This window comes from Sceloporus occidentalis, unplaced genomic scaffold (genome assembly GCF_023333645.1).
Source record: "Sceloporus occidentalis isolate IW3139 unplaced genomic scaffold, rSceOcc1.0.p SCAF_8, whole genome shotgun sequence".
Taxonomy (NCBI): domain Eukaryota; kingdom Metazoa; phylum Chordata; class Lepidosauria; order Squamata; family Phrynosomatidae; genus Sceloporus; species Sceloporus occidentalis.
The window spans coordinates 12,687,660-12,709,027 of record NW_028316988.1 but is presented as its reverse complement, the minus strand read 5'-3'; the positions used below and the strand labels follow the sequence as shown (position 1 = coordinate 12,709,027).

General features: G+C 43.1%; 1 protein-coding gene across 4 annotated transcripts in view; it reads left to right on the top strand.

Annotated features, from left to right (window-relative positions):
• Window positions 1-984: 984 nt before the first annotated feature.
• Window positions 985-21,368, top strand: part of DENND1A (DENN domain containing 1A) — a 176,318-nt gene continuing 155,934 nt past the window's right edge. For 3 of the 4 annotated variants that reach the window (XM_089534725.1, XM_089534722.1, XM_089534728.1), the window contains exons 1-2: window positions 985-1,160; window positions 10,533-10,597. In XM_089534725.1, coding sequence (XP_089390851.1) covers window positions 1,144-1,160; window positions 10,533-10,597 — 82 coding nt within the window. In that variant the 5' untranslated portion in view covers window positions 985-1,143. The remainder of the gene's footprint in view (window positions 1,161-10,532; window positions 10,598-21,368) is intronic. The other variant, XM_089534724.1, reaches the window with a different exon arrangement.

Below are 21,368 nucleotides of genomic sequence, written 5' to 3'. Positions count from 1 at the left end.
AGTTTTGGGACCTGACGTTCAAAACAGCTGGAGGACCAAAGTTTGGGAACCCCTGATATACAAAATGCCCATATATAATAAGTTTTCATATACATATATAGAGCTTTCATATATAATATTCATTTATATTATATATATATATATATATATATATATATATATACATATATATACACACATACACACACACACACAGCCTTCATATAGTTTTCCAATTTTGTGCATTTTGCACATTTATATTTACATATAGTTTCCCTATATATATAGTTTCATAGGTATACACATATAGTTTTCATATATGTGTATGTGTGCGTATATATATATATACATATATGAGTTTTTATATATGTGTAGTTTTCTCATATATATATATATATAGGGAGAGTTTTTCATATATCAATATATTTACAGAGTTCATACACACACATATATATGCATATATTTATATATGGAGTTCATATATATATATATATATAGAGAGAGAGAGAATTCTTATACGTATATATGTATATATTTATATATGGCATTCATATATACAGAGTTCATATATATATATATATATTCTCAATATATATATTTACATAGTTTTCATATATATATATATATATATATATATAGAGAGAGAGAGAGAGAGAGAGAGTTGTCACACATATATATTTACATATATAGTTTTATATATATATATATATATATATATAAATATAGTTTTCATATATATGTGTGTTTGTGTGTAAACACACATAGAGGGGGGTGTCCATGTATCTATTTTATTTTATCTAATCTAATCTAATCTATCTCCCTAAATGCGGCCTTGTTCACTAGGCGAGGCCTATTCGCAGTGTTGCTACGGCAACGGCAACCATAGAGGCGTCGGCGTTGACGGCTAGAGCGTCCGAGCGTCTTCCGGCCCGCCTCCCCGCCGCTCCATCGGGACTACGTTACCCAGAAGGCCCTTCGCGGCCTTTTCCGTCTGCGGGCCGTCCACTCCCCGCCCGCCAGCCTTGTCCGTGGGCCGTCGGTCGGTCGGTGCGTGAGGCGTCCGCCTGGCCTCCGGAGGGATGGAGTGAGGAGCCCGGGAGTCTCCCTCAGACGCCGCCGCCGCCGCCGCCGCCTCCGGGGTCCCATGAGGGCCCCACAGAGACCATGGGCTCCCGCGTCAAGTGAGTCGGGAGGAAGGGGGCGTCGTTCACACGAACAAGAGAGGACGCGTGTCAGGAGGAGGGTCTCCTCCCTCCTCTCTCCCAGGAATGGGCCCCTGGGCCTCGGAAGGAAGGGGAGAGAAGGGCCTCATCTCTCTGGCAAGACCAGACAAGGGGGCTTCCATCTAGCTATCTGTCTCTGAGTGTGTTTGTGGGTCTGAGGAGAAGCCTGTGTAAAAGGAGGCGAGAGCACACTGTGCCCCTACGGGGGAAGAGAGAGAGAGAGAGAGATGACTATACAAACACACACACAAATATATATACATGCAGAAAGAGAACCAGAAATAGATGCATATAGACAAACAGACACAAATGCACATCAAGGCAGAAAGGGAATCTCTTTCTCTACATATGAATATAGAAACATACACACACACACACACACACACATGCAGAAAGAGAACTATATTTTAATAGCTGTATCACTGGGAAAAGATACACACACACATATAGAAAGAGAATATATTTAAGTGGGGAACGATATGTACACACACCACAGGCAGAAAGTGACAAGAGGAAAATGTATGTATATATGTACACACGCAATATGTTTCCATTGAACGTATCTATTTTTCTCTCTCTGTGTATATATATTTATATATATAGAGAGAGACACACACATGTGTGTGTTTTCAGTGACTGTATCTCTCTGGATGCTTGCAGAGCAGGCCAGTGAGTCTTGAGCCATCCTTCCTGTGACTCGCAGTGTTGCCAACAAGCCTCAAAACTCGCCAAATCCCCCCCCCCCCCAATATCTCACCAAATACTTATTTCAACTCTCAAAATTACCATTAAAACCAATCACCAAAATCACACCAAAGGCTCTGAAAAGTACCCATTTTGGTGTGAAAGTCACCAGATTGGCAACAGGAATGTGTAGATAAGTCAGATGGAGATACTCAGAGTCTTCTCCCCTGAAGATGCTGGGGAAGAGGGAGCCTTGCCTTGGGGTTTCTTTCCTTGTTGGGTGTTTGCGATGAGTGGGCGAAAAGATTGCGTTTGCCTGGAAGCAGCAGGCCAGGGAATGTGGGTGCTCTTGTGGGTGGCATGACTGGGTGGGAGAGGATGATGTTTGTGGGATATCTATGGGATATTTGGGCAGAGGAGCAAGAGCTGAGTAGGAGAACAGCTGTGTCTGCGCTATTGGACTGTCTGTCTGTCTGTCTATCTATTTATTGATTGGCAAGTGGAAACACCTGTGTTGTCCCTCCACATGCGCTTGGGCTAGGGGCACAGGACCCCTATGAAAGTGAAAATAAAGTGCAAATATCTACACGCAATACTTTCTTAAACTGAGAGAACGTCTCTCGAGGGATTTCTAGGTCCTCCAGCAGAACTCTGTGGTCAACACCTGCCAGATTTTGACCATAGAGTCATGGTGCAGGACCTACAAAACGCCTAGAGAAGTGTTTTCTCTTGGAATCTTTAGGTCCCTCATTGCAACTCTATGGTCAACTTCCAGCAGGATTTCTCTGGAGGACCTAGAGATTCCTAGAGAGAGTATATTAATCACATCTGCAAAAGTCGAAGCCACAAATGCAGAGGGCCAAGGGTATTGCTCCCCTCTCCCTTTGTCAAAATGGTCCAGGTGCGCATGTGGCGCCTATGAGCAGGTCTTTTTGTGGGAGTCCTTTTCTTCTTCTTTTTAAAAAATGTTCTTTTCCTCCTTTCATGCCTAACAAGCCGCAGATACAGAGGCAGAAGCAGGTCCAGTTAGCCGATGGAGAAGCTCCCCTACCTTGAGGGCAAGGCTGCTGTCACTTTCTGAGCGCTTGCACAAGCCGATGGCTTTGAAGAAGAGAGGAGGTGGCATCATAAGCGTTCAGAAGAGGGTCCTGCCAGATTTCAGGTGGCACAGGCATCCCCTCCAGGCCAGAGAGCCCACGAAGAAAGGGCTGCTTTAGCAGGAGCAGACCTCTTTCCCTGCTGCTTGCTCCTTCCTTATCCTTTAAAGAAAAAAAGATTGCATGGAGTTTGGTGATGCTCAGTTCTTCGTGTTTCTCAGGCCTTTCCCAATGGCACATAACATTCTGGCATTCCTCCTTGGCTTTTCTGGGAAGGGCCACCACCTAGCTTTCAGAAATTGCTTAGGAGACATTGAGAGAGGGCAGAGTGGAAGAAGAAGGTAATTTAGCTCCTGCCTATGGTTTTAATTCTCTGACATGGCTCTGAGTTGTCTAAGCTGTGAGGTGGAATCACCAGCTGGTGAAGAGATTAAATTTGGCTGGATGTAGGGGTGGCTGTTTGTAGGAACAAGCCTGGTCTGCATTGGTTTGGAGAGCTGATCCTGGGCCTCTGCGTGTTTTCCGTTCCCAGTTCCTGAGTGAATATTATTCTTAGCAGTTAAATGCATTCATAGTGGACTTACACTGAACTTATCTTCTGTGGTTCTCGAAGGCTCCGCCGTTTTCTTTAGGATGCAAGAGAATCGCACCTGCTTCTGCTGTCGCCATATTTGTCTGGCGTACACCACACTCTGTTTGTTCCTCTCTGTATTAATAATGCGATGACAAGCACAGAAGGGCAAAAGGCAACCTTTCCCCCAAACCTGTGGATGGTTGGAATGGTGAACTGAGGTATGGCTCTGATAATGACTGTAAAGGTGCTCTGAATTCTGTGTTGCTAACTGATTCATGTTTTTCCCAAAGCAGTGCATGGTGTAGTGCTTTCAGTGTTGGACTAGGACTCAGAGACTAGGGTTTGAATCTCCTCTCGGCCCTGGGAACCTACTGGGTGACCTTAAGGGAAATCCCACTGTCTAGGCCTCAGAGGAAGGCAAAGGCCAAATCCCCTCTGAACAAATCTTAAATAAATAAATAATGAATAACACATTAATTTATATCCTGCCTCTCTGTCCATGACAATCGAGGCGGCTGACAGTTAAAAGAATACATACAAAACCTCACATTCCAATAGTTCCCACCATCCCCTAAGACATAAATTAAACAATTAACTATTAAAAATTAAAATGAACCAAAGCGAGCGAATGGGGCTACAGCGTATTCAAAGGGATGGTTCAGTTAGTGGCCGGGTTTGCTATTCAGGAGGAAACCCTACTATAGGGTCACCATAAGTTGTATGAAGGCACGCAACAAGAGGACGTATGGTTGGGCAAGAGTGCTGGGATGGCCTCTTCTGACTTCTGCAAAAACCAGGGATGGGCTGCCTAGTTTCTTGAACATTGCACAATTGTATGTGCCATTGCTTTTTGATATACGTTTATGGCAGTGCATGAGGTGGGTGTGTTCTTGGGTCGAATACTCAGTGTGGAAACCTCTGCCCCAAGTTGTCTCACTTTGTTTGTGTTCCAAAAGGATCTTTCTTTTTCAGCAAGATTTTCACGCTTGTTGGGGATTATTTGAATTTATTTGATCGATTGTTTTGTCTCTTCTTGCTCTTTTATTTATTTCCTTGTTACAGTTAAGTTAATACTATTTTGACATTTATGTTTCACTTCTGTCCTGCTTAAGGCAGTGTGCTTGGCTGTCCTGATCACCCCCTTTATACTTACAACAACCCTGTGAGGTGGGTCAGGTTAGATGGGTGAGGGAGACTGACTAGTGGCCAAAGTCACCCAGTGAGTTTCGTGGCTCAGTGGAAATTGGAACTGGATCTCCCAGTCCAGTGCTTTTACTACTCTCTCATAGTGGTTCTGGTGGCTTTAATACAGTCATAGTGTTCTTGTTTTTTTAAGCTGCATTTTACAACTCTTTCTAAAGGGAAACAGTGAGTATATGTCTTGTAGGAATAATCAAATGAAATAATCTGGGGTGGGGAAGATAAAGAACCCAATGCTTTCACATGCTTTAGGGGTTGTAAGTGAAAAGGATGTTGGTTAGCAACAGAAAGAGTGGATTCTTCCCTTATAGAAACAACAAGGCGTTTGGAAAGACAAGGGTCCTGGGGTAAGATGCCTAGGATTTTTCCTCCTTGGTTATCTTCAGGATGCGAAATTGCTAGGAGACAGGAAGTCTCTAAGTGGGGTGTGTGGCACTGAAAATATACACAGATCAGGAATGCCAGAACCAGAGCACGTTTCAGCCCAAGTCACATCGATTTTCAATGCTCTTCAGTGCCAATAGGCTTAAGTTTCTGCCTTTAAAATGAGAATTGTTGCTGAAAGGATAAGATACAGGAATCTGGAAGCAATCATGAAAGACACACTCCTTTGAATATCTCCCTCACATTTCGAAACATCTACTGAAAGAGAAAGTGCAAAAGCTTTCCTTAACCTGGTGCCCTCTGAAGGTGTTTGGACTACAACTCCTATCATTCTCAGGTTAAAGGGTGTTGTAGTCCAGGACTGTGTAGAGGGCTCTAGGGGCTGGAGAAAGCTGTTCCAGCAGCTCTGAAAACTTGCAAAACCACCATGTTAGCTGACTCTACTCACTTGAATCCTGGCAAATATTTACATTTTGCAGGCTTTCTGTTGTTTCTTAAGTTTTTCACCGTCAAATATTGGCCTTGTATGAAAGAAGAGTTGGAGAGGAACTAGGAATGCTTGTTGGCAGTAAAATTATTTAGCACTGCTACGTTTGGCCCTGGAAAGTGTGGAAATGGCCAGCAATGCCTTTAAAAGACAACCAGGAACATTCACCAGGGTTGTAAAACAGATTCTTTATTAACAGGTGTGACTTGCGAGGGCTCATAGTATGGGTCCACTCTTACTCTTCTCGTTGTAGTCGATTCTAGGGTGGCCTTGGGTGCTTGGAATTGAGATACGAAGCTGAAATTGTGGATGTAGGACTCAATTCCAAGCACTCCAGACCTTCCTAGAATTGAGTACAACATGTTTTCAAGAAAAGACTCATACTATCTCAAGTAACACTTTGGTCTTCCAGGTTTTGGGGACTTCAGCTCCCATTAGCCCCAGCTAATCTAGCCAACAGTCAGGAATTCTGGGGAGTTGAAGTCCAAAACATCTGGAGGACCAAAATCTGGGAAACACTGGTGCAGGTCTTAAGGGAGCCAGTGTGATGTAGTGCTTTGAGCGTTGGACTACGACTCTGGAGACCAGAGTTTGGAAATGATTGTGGCTTGGTTTTGGACTGTTTGACAGTTGCTTTTCTCTTCTGTTTTGCTTGTTGTGAGTTTTGTCCTGTTCGTTTGCTCTTTTTTACTTAATCATATTGAAGTTGTTCAGAACAGTCTACGTTGTTTAAGGTGTTGTTTATTGATTGTATCATTTTTCTCGTAGTCTGTAGATGCAGTGCTGGGTCAAACTGTTTTAACTGGTGAATAAATTAATTAACCCAGCCTCCTGCATTATAAGTGGTTAGTGCAGTGGCAAGGAATCTTTGGTCCTCAATTCATAGATGTCCCAGCTTTCATGGACAGTGCTAAGGCATTGTGGGAGCTGTAGTCCAAAAACACCTGGAGGGTCAAAGTTTCTCCATTCCTTGACTTTTCTGTGGCTATTGGGCTGAATGAGAAATAGCTGAAGTGACTAGCAGGGCCCTGGAAAGCCAACCAAGCTTATAAATTGCATCTTTATTTAGAGGTACGACTCAAGGTGGTTTGTAATAGACGTCTGCTCTTGACAGCACATTGTGATGAATTCCAGAACAACCTTGGAGGCTCAAAATTAAGATATGAAATTGAAATTGCTTGCAGTAGACTCAAGTGTTGTTGGAATCCAGAAGCTGGTGGCTGAGGAAGGTTCGTTGTCAAGAAGACTATTAAAAATAGATAGTAAACTCAGCAGTTTTCCTGGCCACAGCGGGTTGAAGTGTATTAAAAATCAATGGCAACTGGGCAGCCTTGAGGACCATGATGTGCTGCCGCTAAACTGTTCCTTCTCTGTGCGTGTGATGGAGAAAGTGGCTTATTTTAGGCTTGCAGTATTAGTGGCAGTGCTAAAATTCCTGCCAGTGGGTGTCTATGGGACTGTTTGAGGCCTCCATACTGGCTTGGGGAGGTTTGGTTGTGCCCCAAACACAACAACCCTAGAGCCAGCTGCCTGTAGTAAAATAACAACCTAGAGCCAACTGTGTAGGAACTTGAATTTTTTTCCTGAGTCCAGTACAGGGAATCTTGTCCTAAACTGCTACTTTGAGATGGCCTGATCCTTGCTTTTTGAGGTGGTTCCTCCCTGTGGAATAACAACATGGGTTGTTTCTCCTTCCCTAGCTAGGAGAGTAAATCCTGCCTGCCTTCTCTCTTCCCTCCCTGAAAGGTTTGCCATCTCTGTCTTCTTGCTGAGTAACTGGAGTCTCTTTCTTTTTCAGGAGATGGTGGCAGCAGTCGAGTGAAACTGACCTAATTTTTTCGCTCCAACTGTCACCCAGGAAGGTTCGAAATAGCTTCTCAAGAGGAAGAGATAAGCAGGGCTGGAACAAACGCTGGCCCGCGCCCCTTTTTGCCGAGGAATCTACTTTACTTGGATTCCTGACTCCTGACCAGATTCTAAAACATCAGATAAATGCACAGCCAAGGAAGGCTGAAGTCAGAGTTGTGTTACCCATCTCCAGCTAGGACTGGAGAAATTCCAGTCTTGTTAAAAATGAAACTACAGGAAAACATAGGCTGAGTTGAATCCCATTGGGCCAAAGTACATGGGTTTGGATGCATCCCTAAGAATCGTTTCAGAGAGTCGTGTCTTTTCTTTGTCCCAATCATGCTTGTTTATGGTTTGGCAGTATTTTATCCAATGTGTTATGAAAAACTCAAAGACAGGAGATTAAATTTGAAGAAACCACTATATCTAATGCAACTTTTAACATTTCTCTCAAACATGCAGACACGAGTTTTCCAAGATCATGCTTGTGGTGATGGCTATGTCATCCCCAAACAGCCTTCCATTTTATGATGGAACATGAAATCTATACTTTTATGTGCTTCTTTTCAAAGAGTGTGTGTGTGTGTCGGTGGGGGGGGGGACCCTGTTATTTTAATCTCTATTGCAGTTTTCTCTGAGTGTTTCATGTAGAAGGCAGAGGAGTGCGTGGCCGATCTCCGTTACTTTAAGTGGGAAGAATATCATCTGCTGTCATTTGTGTGTGACTTCACTTAGCAAGAAAATTTGGCTGTGAAAGATTCAGAAATGCATTATCCTAAGGATGGTCTTAGCTAGCGCCTTCTTTTGTGTGGGCTGCTGTGAAAGCAAATGCTTTCCTTGTAGTAAAGGAGGTGGAAACAATATCTCCCTTCTCCGGTGTTGACTTCATCCTACCTCTGGGTTTTCTGTTACGCAGAGATGCCCTGCACCCAATTCTTATCTATCTTGTGGGATTGTCTTGCATAAGTCACATGGAAAACAACTTGGCCTGCGATACAGAATGCCTCTTTTCAGCTCCTTGCTTTAGCCCAGATGAGCACCATGCATAGTGCAGATAGCCAAGCCAGAAAACACTCTATCAACATTGCATAGTGTCCAGTTGGCCTGGCCTAGGTCTGTATATTTCACCCAATGCTTTTTAAACAATTGTTTGATCATTTATTGTTTTTAGACAGCAGGGAAGGATGCTCCAGATATTGTGGGACTGCAGCTCCCAGCATTCCTTCCCAAAAGACAACGTAGCCAGGGCTTTTGGGAGTTGTAATCCAATATCATCTGAAGAGAAATACAATGTCCATCCCTGTTTAGCCCATGAGTTGCATCTCAGAGAAGTTCCCAATTGGGAGATGCTTTTTGGTGGTTGACAGGTTTAAAGATGTGGTTTAAAGTTTGGAAGTTCTAGAAGTTGAATCAAACACACCATGATATTTTACCTTAAAGTACGTACTGCCAGTAAGTAAGCCATAGGAGAGTCCTTTCAGCCCTTCAGAATGGTGTTAGTAAAATGTTACCCTTAAAAGTAATTTTTGAGATTAAAACTGTTACTTGTTGCACCTTTAATGCAACATCACTCTTATTAGGTTGTTTTTAAAATGTAGCCTTGTTATATCCTTGTTCCCTTAAAGTTTTGGGTAACAATGTTAACTTTATAATGAGCTAGTTGGACTTGGCTAGAAATCTGAAAAACAGAGGACTTCAAGGAAGCCTTTTCACGAATGTCAAAACCAAAGATGCCTTAAAACAGAATGCCACAGAGTTTTTACTCTAACTGTAGGATGTGGAAAAGCTTTGAAAAGGTGAATGGGACCTGGCCCGACTGTTAGGGTGAGCAGCTGACCTCCTTGTTATTTGTAGGTCTTGCCAGTCTCTCATAGTTTGGACCTTTGTCCGTTTGTGAAGATAAACAAGTGGGTAAAGGGTTGTGTACAACAGGGGTTCATCCCGTATTGCAGGCCGCCAGCCATTGAGTGCTGGTGGGACGGGAAAGCCCTGGCTGACCCCAGTCTCTGCTTGTGTTTGAGTAGCTGGTTGTGTGTTCTCTCCCCGCCATCTTGGGCAACGCGTTTGGAATATTAAGGCACACATTTAGCTAAAACGAAAACAGAGCGAGCAAACCGTGGGCCCATTTTTAAAACTACTCCAGGAGGTGTTGAAAGGCTGCCTCGGTCTAATTATAGCTACTGTTAAATAATGTGTTGCAATAATTAATCATCAAGTCTGCTTCTAGGGAAAGGGGAGCAGCCCTGGCTGATGGTCTTTGCATTTCTTTCCCCCTGAAGCCTATGTTTTTCTCTCCCACCCCTTTCCTGGACGTGGAGTGGTCAGTTTGCCTTCTAAAAGTCAGAAATTCTTCCGTTCCCTGTTTGCTAAGCCTTATAAATGAAACCATCCTTCCCACCCAAACAAATGTGGTTTTTGCCTTGCGACATAACTTCTTTTTCAAAATGTTCACATTACCTTACTCTTTCCTATTGTAACTTCAGTGACGTTAATTGATTTTGATGCATTCAATGAAGCAGGACATTGGCCTGATGCACATTCAAGTTACTACAACCTGATCAGCAGGTCTGGATTAACCATTACACAAAGTACTCCGTTGCTCTCATCAGGAAGCAATAGCATTTTTGGTGGAAAGGCTTCTGTTTAAATGGACAGGATGACCCCTTTCCATAGCCTTCTGATTCTGGAGAATAATGGTCTGTAGAGGCTATGGGGAGGAGACAGTGTGGTGTAGTGGTTTGGGTGTTAGTCTGCAACTCATACTCATGATTCCTATTTGGGAAAAGAGCAGAATATGAAGTAAATAAACACATATCTTCACTGACCTGGACTCAGTACTTTTGCTGTCCTTCACCTGCTAAGAGCACTTGATCCAAAACAGTAAATGACATAATCTTGAGCCCACCATCTTGTGTGAGAACGCTCAAGGGGACATCTCCATTTATATCCTCCCTTTTACTCCATGTTCTTTAAAAAGATAAATAAATCTGAGCTTTAGTTAACAGACCTTACTGAAAAGTGTTGCTTGTCCTTAACATTGGCTTGCTGTCTTTCAGGCAAAACCCTGAGACGACATTTGAAGTCTACGCTGAAGTGACCTATCCAGTGACAGCAGGCACAGGTAGCGTATGTTGGTTCTGTAGCTCAAAACACATAACTTAAATGAAATCTTTACTGCAAACAGAATATTTCTGCCACCCAAAACCCCTTAGAATGCCAGCTCTGCTTGGGTTACTGATTAGGAAAATTATATTATTATTATTATTATTATTATTAGTAGTAGTAGTAGTAGTAATATTAGTATTATTTGTGTAAGGCCATAAATGTACATGGCCCTTTACAGAAACAATCAAGTCAGAACATTAAAACCTGCCAGTCTAAAATCTTGTACAAACAGTGTGCTAGAGCTGAGTTTCTTGCATAGCCTGATGCCTCCCTCCCGATATACGTTGGACCTCCCTAGAAGGATTAATTTCCTACCCACAAAACTGGACAGTAAAAAATGCAGGGGTTTTAATGGGAGGATTTAGTAGACATTTTGTTCCATAAAGGCAAAGCGATTCTATAGGAGGCACAGGTTTAGTGTCTTCAAAATGTTTTCTTGTTTTGTTTCATTTATGCAGAATTTTAATCAGGCCTGTCATCCAGGGTTTTTTGTTGACTCATAGTGGTAAAAACTGTAACTGTGAGCAGAGATTTGCAGCGCACGTTGTGTCATGCTGACTTGTCTGTCTTTGGATTGTCAAGAAGCCCATTTGATTCTAAAAAAGTGTCTGTCCCCTACTGAGGTCTTACTATGAGCTTCATAGTGTGCTGTCCAGGCTATTCCCAAAGGAATATTTCCCCCCATCTGGGCTGCGATGTTGGAATATGTGGAGTGCTGCCTTTACAGAGGTGGCCCTATTGATTTTTAATCCCATTTTTAGTCGCACTGAACTTGTTGCATTAAGCAAAGGAACTGGTCAATCATTTGAGAAGCTAGGTTATTAATGAAAGCAGCTTTCAGGCCTGGTTACCTGTCTCAGATCTCAGGCACTGGAAGCTTTTCCTTTAATTTTAAATTTCTGCAAGATTTTAAAAAAAGGAAAGGAAGGGGGGAACAAAACCCACGCTGCCCTTGGAAGCTTTGATATGAATACCCCCGAACGTGTTATCACCTATATTCTCATAATAAATAGAATCATCGTTATACATAGAGACTGAAAGTAACCTCATAAAAAAAGTTGAACACTGCAGCAAGAATGGAGGAAAATCGGAGCGATTGTCTGGTCCCTCTTTTATTTCCCTCCACCTTCAAACTACCTATTTTGTTTTCTTAAAGAAAGCCACCATGTGTCAGAAAATGAGCCGTTAACCGGAATCCAGCGATCTTGGAGACCTGTGCCGAAGGACCTTCCTTGTTAGGAGGAGGAGTGCGGAGGATTTGGGGATAACTCTGCCGCTAATAGCATAGGGGGGGAAAGTGCATTTGTTAGTCTAAAGTAACTGATCAAAATAAGTCACCAAAGCAGGAACATTTGAAAGTAAAAAGCTCACAAAAGTAGGGGAGAAAAAGAAAAATCCATCTCCCTGTCGAAGAGGCTTTTGTGTCGGCTTGTGTGTGTGCCAAAGGAGACATCAGAAAGGAGAGCCTTGGCTCCTTCGCTTTGCCACGCAGCAAGCTAGAAGGCCTTTCTCTCTCTGAGGACCTCCTCTTTCATCTTTTTGTGTGAGCCTTATAAAAATCTTGCCGTGTGTTCAAGGAAAAAGCTAAAATGGTTTAGTAAAGCTTAAACTCTTCCTTTCATTCGCCCCCCACTTAAAAAAAACACACTCACACATCATGGTTTAAGTTAGAAACCTAAATGTGTTATCTAACACAGGGGATGAAGCAATGAGCATGTTAACGGGTTTTTGACAAATGTTCCTGGGATTAGTAGAGGAAATGGCAGTTTCGGCTGCTGCTTCTTCTTTTTTTTAAAGTACAACAAAGACATTTAAAAGGGTCTGGCTGCTAAGTCTCACTGTGTGTTTCTTTTCTCTTCCCCTAAACATACCACTAGGTTGAAAAGGGAGATGAATCTTCCCCAGGAAATTATTAACTCTGAGGGAGTTTATCATTGTTTGAGAGAATGGGCACATTTGCATTTGAACTGGCTCCCGGTGTAGCGTTTACCCATAATCTGGTTCCTGCTGGAAGCTGGCAGAGTAGTTGGTGGAACTAAGAACTTCCTACTTTGCGCTCTGACCTCCGCAGAGTAACATCTTTTATTTTCTCGGCAGATCACAGGAGCCTCTGCCTTAAAATTATCAAAGTCCCAGCTTCAGCTGGCAGGCACTGCTGTGTATGTGGGCCATAAGAATCACTTTTTCCAGTGGTAGGGCTTCCACAGGTGAGAGAGGAAGGAGCACTTGGCAGTTTCTTTGGCTGGGAAATTGGATGTGGCGCCAACAGATAAGGAGCATGAGAGCTCTGTTAGAGTGGACCAAGGGTTTGCCTGGAGCAACCTTCTCACTCTGGACCATCATAGTGCTTAGCACACAGAAAACCTACTAGTGGGACACAAAGGCAGTAATAACCCATACTTTCCTGAGACATTCTTGTGGACCTCATCCAGGTGTAAATGGAGCTAGACACTTAAAGGTGGGCCTAAAAGTAACATCTAATATTTGGCTGAAAGCTCTTTCTGGGACTAATTTTTAAGCTTTAGGATAAGCTTTGGGGGGAAAGAAGCAATTAGACCTAGACCAGCCTGACTTACTGCTGCTGGTAGGCCCGTGCTCCTCAGTGAAGTTAGGTGGAATTTCTTTTCTTGAAATTTGATTCCATTGGTTCATGTTTTAATCTCTGGAGCAGCAGAAGACAAGCTGGTTCCATCATCTATATGACATCACTTCAAATATTTAAGGATGGCCATCATGTCTCCTCTCAGTCTTCTCTTCTCCAGGCTAAAGATACTCAGTTCTCTAAGCAATTCCTCATAAGGCTTGATATCCAGGCTTTTGATCTTGGTTGCCCTTCTCTGGATGCGTTCCATCTGGTTAATATTGTTCTTAAACTGTGATGCCCAGAACTGGGCCCAGGATTCCAGATGAGATCTGACCAAAGTAGAATTGACTGGAAAACGATGCCAGTTAGACTACTGGTTTCCAGAGCAAATGTTCAGATCTTACTTGTCAATCTTAATGTGGGGTCAGGAGGCTTTCCTTTATGAAGAGGACAAAGCTGTTGGCGGGTGGAACCAGAAACCAGAAGTGGGCAGAGTTCGCAGTGTGGCAGGATTGGATTACTCTTTATTCTCAGTCACTCTCTCATGGACTTTGTTTCTCATAGGACCAGGCTGGAGAAACGACCTGGGTGCCTGCATTATGCCAAGGGGGCCAGGATCTTCGCTCCCCCCATTCTGTGACAGATGCCTTACACGATTATTTCCAGTTTTGCAGAAAGAGACATGCAAAGTGTCCAGAGGCTCCAAAGTGCCTGAGAAATGCCAAGTATTTTAATCGTGTTCTGACCACTTCCTGCCCGGTGGCCACTTTGCAACTCCTCTGCTACCCATTCTGCCTTTTGGGATGCTCACCCAGGGTGCCAAGGAAGCCAAGTTTTGCAAGAACCCCCACGCACCCTATCCAGAAATCAGACGGGTGTGGATATAATATCAAATCCAGAGTCTCTGTGCACACCCAGGAGGGAAAAATAGGCAACCGCTCATTGTTTGCATCCTTAATTTCTTTACTAGTAGCGAGTAACAAGTGGTGGGTTGTCATTTTGCATTACTACAACCTCCCCCATGCCTTCCTTGATGGAGTTCTAGAAGTCACACCAGAGTTATTGCTACTCCTGCTGCTGCTTAACCAGAAAGGGCTGGCGGGGTGGTTGGGGGGGCATTTTGGTGTCGAACTGCTCTTGGTCACAAGACCCCCCCCCTTTTTTTTTTCTTTTTGCAAAAGGGGTGGTGGAAATCTCCTTTTGTTGATTTTTATATTTTTTAAGAGAGCTTGACATCTTCATCAAGTTCACAGTAGGCTGGCTTTGTTTGCTTTCTGCTGAATGCCGGATAAGACCTTTTTTCCTCTCTGTGTCCATTGTTTTGTGCAGAAGAACAAGACCCGCCATGGCTGAGGTGGTTTTCTTTTCTTTGCCTCTCTCTCCCCACCATCCTTTTGGGGGTAAACCCACAATATGGTCATTGTCCGTTGCTGAATAATTGTGGCTCCTTCTTTTTTTTTTTGGTACAAGCAGAACGGGAGGCTTTGGCTTTGAACAGATTCCTTCTTAGCGTGAAAAGAGACTAATCCATGTAAATACTGGCCAGAAATAAAGCTTTACAGAAAAAGGGAAAGGCGGCTAAGCAGGAGGTCAGAGGTCAGCAATTTAACCTTTGACCTAACAAATAAGAAGCATGAAAGTTTCTGAATTGGTTGACAAAGGCAAACTCCTGTGATCTGTCAGTTTTTCTTTTCATGATGGAGATGGGCAAGAAATCTGACAGTTACGGCCTCCTTAGCAGCATGTTGAAATTTCACCCTGTAAGCTTCGAAAATTCTTAGCTGGGCGAAATATACTTTTTAATGGCTCTTTCCCCCCTTAAAGTGATCAGTGTCCAGCCCGCTCCATTCTTCTGTGTTTGATTTTTGGTTTGGTTTAGGAAACGGTTTCCCATGCTGGCCTCCCCAAACAGACTGAAGAGAGATTCCACTTCAGAGCTCCTTGAGCATTTGGGAAAGCGAAAGCATGAAGGATTGCCCATGGAGCACTTTTCTTTTTGCAATTAAGTGCTTGTTAACAGGGCTCCTTTAAGATTTGGGAGTTGCATTGAAACAACTGGATGCAAGCAGGATTCCTCCCCCCTCTTTTTTTGTTTTGTTTTTGCTTTTGAATAGAGAGGATGGATTTGCAGGGCTTTTGGTAGTGGGAGAAAGGTTTAATTTAACCGTATGGGTTTTAAACTCTTGCCTCCTGCGCATTCACAAAATTTGCCAACAGTTTTCCTTGTTTGTGCTTATTTAATGACAACAGGTAATCTTGTTAATGAGCGCTAATTTTTTTGGTGTGTGTGTTGCTTTAAGCTTAATGCATCTGAAGTTAGCTGTTATATCTCACTGTGGAGGATTCTGTGGCTGGGGAAGAACTGTAATTAGAGTCATTGAGATTAAAAAGCAACAATGAACTAATGACTTTAAAGCAGACTCCCCATAGATTAACAAGGACAATGATTAAGATGTTCAGCTCCATGTTGTACAACCATATTCTGTTGTTGACTCTTGTGTCTGTCCAACCGCTTAGAGCCCAGGTGCTCAGGGAGGTTGCATTAGGGATATTCTGGGAGCTCAGCAAAATCCAGGTGGCATTTTTCCTCAGGAACAAGAGGCAGAAATACCAGCCAGTGCTAGTTAATGTCTTTAAAATGCTCTACTTGAACGAATCGCGCTATAGTCTATAAAAAAATGTGGACAGGTTTTTAAAAGAGGCAGTGAATAGTTTAGGCAAAAGGTACTCCTTGACGCTTTCTTTTGTTATGGAAAAGTTAATTGGAAACAGGACTGCATGTTTTCCGCTGTTTTAACACTTGATACCCACAAGTTCACAGACTGCTTCAAACAATATATTTAGACTTCACCTAGACTTCAAGGCTGAACTGCTGTGATGTGCTCCTTTGGGGGAGGCTAACCCTTGAGTACAGATGGTTTGGGTGCTTATACTATCAGGGTTTAGTCCCCAGGGGTATATTTCTCTGACACCTTTTTCAGTTTCCTCTTGCCTTTGGAATGAAGTCAGGTTGCATCAGTGTAATCCTAAAGCAAGGTGGCAAACTGGGAAGTGAAGAGCTTGCATTAGCCTCCCCATTTGGATTCAACTGACGAAAAAGGAGATTCCACCCAAACCTTGATAAGAACTTCTTTACTGTAAGACCTTTTCCATAGGGGAATGGACCATCATGTATGGTGATGGACTCCATCTTTGCAGAGTTTGGATGGGCCTCTTTCAGGAATGCTTTAGTTGTGTATTCTTGCATGACTGAGAGTTGGACTTGGTGGCCCTTATGGCCCCGTCCAACTCTTAAGATCTTATGCTCCCTCTTTTAAAAACAATGGCAGAAGTTGCAATCCAGCAACCTCTGGAGGGCTCCATGATTTTCCTTTTCCGAAACTAAAGGGACCCATAGTCTGATTCAGTACAAGGCTACTTCCAATGTGCTTTACCCACCAGTTATTGCTACTAGATGCCGCACACTCTGTGGTTCTGTAGCCTCTCTGTACAAAACTATAGAATTTAACATCTGAAGTTCCAGAAGACATGCTAAGCATTCTGTGTCCTTTCTACAGGGGACTGAAGGTGGACTGTAGCTGCATTGTGAGTGTTGGTGTATTTTTTAGACATGCAAATAACTTCCCTGGAAGTCGACTGAAGCGAAGGGGCATGGCCCCATTTAATGTTATTTGTTTTTCCGGCAGTTGAACCTAAAGCAGCCATTTGAGCGGTGTGATCCTTTCGACAATTAGAGCATGTCTGTCATTCACGTATGCTGGATCCACCCATGAACTCTGCTTTGCCAGATCTTTTCTTGCCTGCCCTGTTCGATAACTTGCCAGAGGAATATCCTGGAATCAAGTTTGCCATGTGCAAGCGGTTCAGAAGCGCAGATCACTCAGCTGTTGCCAATTAGGAAATCTTACCCTAAAGTATTGTTTGAAATGAAACGTCTTCCTTTCATGTTTAATGGAGAGGGCCGTGAGCTGTGCCGAGTGCCCTGTGGGTAGTCTTTAACTGAGTATTTGCGATAACACAGGGGTAGGCAAGCTTTTTGAGCCGGGGGCCGGGTTGCTGTCCCTCAGACAACTGGGGGGCCGAAGCCAAAAATTCAATAATTAAATAATGTTTTTTAAAAAATTTAATTAAATAAATAAACCGGGACAAATGTAGGACAACATTTTCAAATTGAGGACACTTTTTAAAAAAAAAGAAAAAAAGAGGAGGACACGCAAAAAAATTTGCTGATTTTTAAAAAAATGTTAATATAAATGCATGTTTGGGAGGCTTCTATAGACAATTGCCCCCCTTGCCCGCCGCTTGCTCCCCTTGCCTGCTGCTTGCCCCCCTCCTCCTGATAGGCCAAAGGCCCCACACCCTCACGCGAGAGGCCAAAGGCTCCGGCGGCAATCGGCAGCAGGACTGGGCGGGGGCCGGTCCCAAGGCCTTGACGGGCCGCATCCGGCCCATGGGCCGCAGGTTGCCTACCCCTGCGATAACATGTACAAATGGGTTGGAAAATCTTCTTCCTCCCCCCCCCCCAACTTCTCTTTTCCAATGGTCTCCCCTGCTTAACCAAAGCATTAGCCAAGCAGTTTATGGGATAGTTACGAGAAAGAGTTGATGCTCTTATTGAACATTGGAATTTGCCTGTTGCTTTAGTTGGAATGCTGGTTTAGTTAACTGTTAACATAAATGCAGCTTTAAAAAAATCTGTGCCCTAAGGGAGTCTTTCTTGTATGAGGGGACCAGAGCCGCTTCTCTTCCCTCCCCAGCATTTTGGCTTTTATTTTTGCTAGATGAAAGTTTGTGTGGCTTTGAGTCCACAACACAGGACTTTTCACCCACATCTTCCATTACTGGGCAGCCTGCGGGTGACTTAATGCCTCCACAGCAAAATCTGAGGCGGAACAATTTCCAGCAGCTTAGGTTTTCATAGTTCAAAATTCATGATAGGGTCAGTCCCTGAGGTTCCTCTGCATATATCTCAATCTACCTTCTGTCTACTCGCTATTTGATCTGTCTACAACCTCCATTTCTGGAGGCTTCAGCAGTCTACCTTGCTCTTGGGAAGATGGTTAACTGAAATTTAATGCATATGTTTGATTTTGGTGTGTAATGTGTCTGTTTGGTAGTCCATGCCAAAGATCCTACGTTGGGCTCACATAGCTTACATTACTACAAGTAGAGTTTCATATTAATTGTTCAGTACAGAGGCTGTGTTGGAATGGCAGTGTTGAACAACTGCACCAAGACGCCCAGCGTTCAACTGAATGCACAACAAGATGCACATGTGCATTCATCTTCAGTGTTCATCCCTGTGCTATGGAGGTGTGTATCACTGTGTTGGTGGCACTGCATGCATAACTTTGTTTCCACAACCTTGAACCAAATGTGTCCATTCCACATCAGACAGAAATATTGAGCGGTTTCTGCAGGGGAACTTAACACAAACTTACATTCTGCAAACACTGGAATGGTTCACCTGCCTGTGAAGTCTGAAAGGTCTCCATTAAAATATATGCATGGTTATTTAATTTGAAGTAATTAATACCTTTCTGAAGTCCATTACCGGAGAATTGTAGCTGACAGCAGGAATCCTGATTATAGGGTGAGATTGTGTCAGTCACCGCATTGAATAGACTGTTTGTTTACTGTAACTCCGCACGGGAGAATTAAGGGATATTAAAGAGTATTAATCCGTGTTTATCATCTGTGCTTCCTTTGTAAGATGCAAGCTTGTAGGCCTTTTGTATATAATTTAATATGACTGCATGGAGGAAATTGATCTAGTTATTCAAAAGAGCTGTTTTGGTCCCTCATGCTGGGCTCTTGTGAGTTATGGACCTATCAAACAGTGAGCCGAGGAGATCTTCCGAATGCAGTAATATGCTACTGTAATTTTCACAGAGTGGCCTGACATGGTGCAATTGATAGTTTAGGTTTCCATCCTGTTTTGTAAAGTCTTGCGATGCGAACGCTCAGCAAATAGAACTGAGAAAAGCGGCTTGGAAGGTGGTATGAGTGAGCGCAAGAGTCATGTGCATGGTTTTTCACAGGAATAAACATGGCAAATTGAGCAATGATGAAGGCATGCGCCACATTGAGGAAAGTTTCCTATTTGGACTAGTGGCATGACTTACTAGCCAATCTTACCTAGAGGAGCCAGGGGTTGCTGTGGGTGAGTGTTGGCCTAGCGTGCCGGTTAATCCTTGTTTGGCCGTGAAAGCCCACTGGGTGACCTTGGGCAAGTCATGCTTCTTCAGCTCCAGAGGGCGGCAATGACAAATCTTGCCAAGAAAAATCCCACGCAACAATCATTTTAGGTCTAGTCTGCATTGCAGAAATAATGCGGTTTGACACTGCTTTGGCTGTTGTGCTGTGGAAGTCTGGGATTTGTAGTTTGCTGTGGTACCAGAGCGCTCTGACAGAGAAGGCTAAATGTCTAATAAAATTACAGTTCTTGGATTCCATAGCATTAAGACACGGCAATGAAAGTGGTGTCAAACTTCATATTGCTGCAGTGCAGGTTAGATTTTAGTGTTGCCATAAGTCAGATATAAAGCCATGCTTCATCAAGAAGAGTCAACTAGACCACAGGCACTGAATCAACTAGACCAGACCCACTGAACTGACAGTTTACTGGTAAGTCCACACAAAATGTGTCCACACATAAGTAAGTCCCATTGATTCTGTGGATCTACTCTGGTGGGGACTAAGGGTAAGGTTCAGGCCAACATCAACTGAACGCTGGGCAAGATAGGACTGTGATCTGATCCAGCATGGTCCTCTTTATGGTGCCATGTTCCTTGATATATTTCAGCTGCTTTTGTAATCCTTCAAGACTGTCATAGCAGAGTATGAAAGCAATATGTGAATATTTTGGTATTAATGTTGATTATTCCTAAATTGGTGGAGGGTTACATCCCAGCTGTGTAAAAACGCCAGTGGGCTCTTCAGCTGCCAGCGTTGGGCCTTATTGAGTAGGGGGCATGTTGATGTTCTTGTGGATCTGTCATAATCAAAATTCTGGACCTCATTGCAATTGGGGTTGGATTTAATTTGTTAATTGGACCAGAAATGTGTGACACCTCGAGGGAAGAGCTAGAAGGAAGGCAGAGCAGGCTTCCCAGAGATATGTCAAAAGGGGGAGTTGACATCTTTTAAAAGCAGTTGTATCTTGGTCTTGTTTATTTCAAACTTTTAAAAAACCTAATGACCTCATTGCAGCTTCGCTGTAATTACCAGGTTTAAACTTCTGGGCATTTTTTTAGTTTAAACAGCCTTTGTTTTTTAAAAAAAACCCGAAAGGAAATTAATGAGAAGAGACAAAGAGACATCAAAGAGGCTCTCCCTCTGATTGTAGCGTTAGAACTCCCTGCCTGAAAATAGGTTACATTTCTTCTGTTTGCCGTTGAATCCTCATTAACTTTACATTTTAATGATGTCCAGAGCAAATCATGCCATGATGGTAGATGGCTGAAAGGGAAGCTTAAAGGACACCTCTCTTCACGTTTGTTGCTTTATTGGAAAGTTGCCTTTGCCTCAGTAGTATTATAAATACTGACAGGCCACAAAAATGCCTAGATGACATTCCGTGAAATATGAATACACACACACACACACACACACACACACCATTTATTTATTTCTGTTCTGTTTTGTCCTAATTTTAACATAATTGTAATATTTTGTGAGTATTAGGTTTTTGTAGATGCAGCTACAGGAATGATATCCGCTAAAACTGTTTACAAATTATATCTCCCCTCCTTCTTTATCAGTTTATAGTGACAAAATCATCTACATATTGTTGTCCTCTGCTTCTTTAACTGGTTTTCTTTTCTTTTAGTTCTGCTGAATTATTGTGCGTTGGTTGCTTTTCATGCTGTCAGTGGATTATTTTGTTATCATCTAGATGTGCTTTGCATGCTTAAAAGGAGGGGCTGTTGTATGTTGTGTGGCTTAGTTTTGGCCACCAAGGGCTCTTCACATCGGTGCTTCTCAGGCTATCTGACGCCAGGGAGTGCTAACTTTGTCCATTGAGCCAGGGACAGGCACCATATTTGTGCCCATTGATAGCAACCTTCTCTTTCTTTTCTGGACATGTACCAGGAACCGGTACTGGTTCAGATGCCACCACTTTGACTAGCACACCATGCTA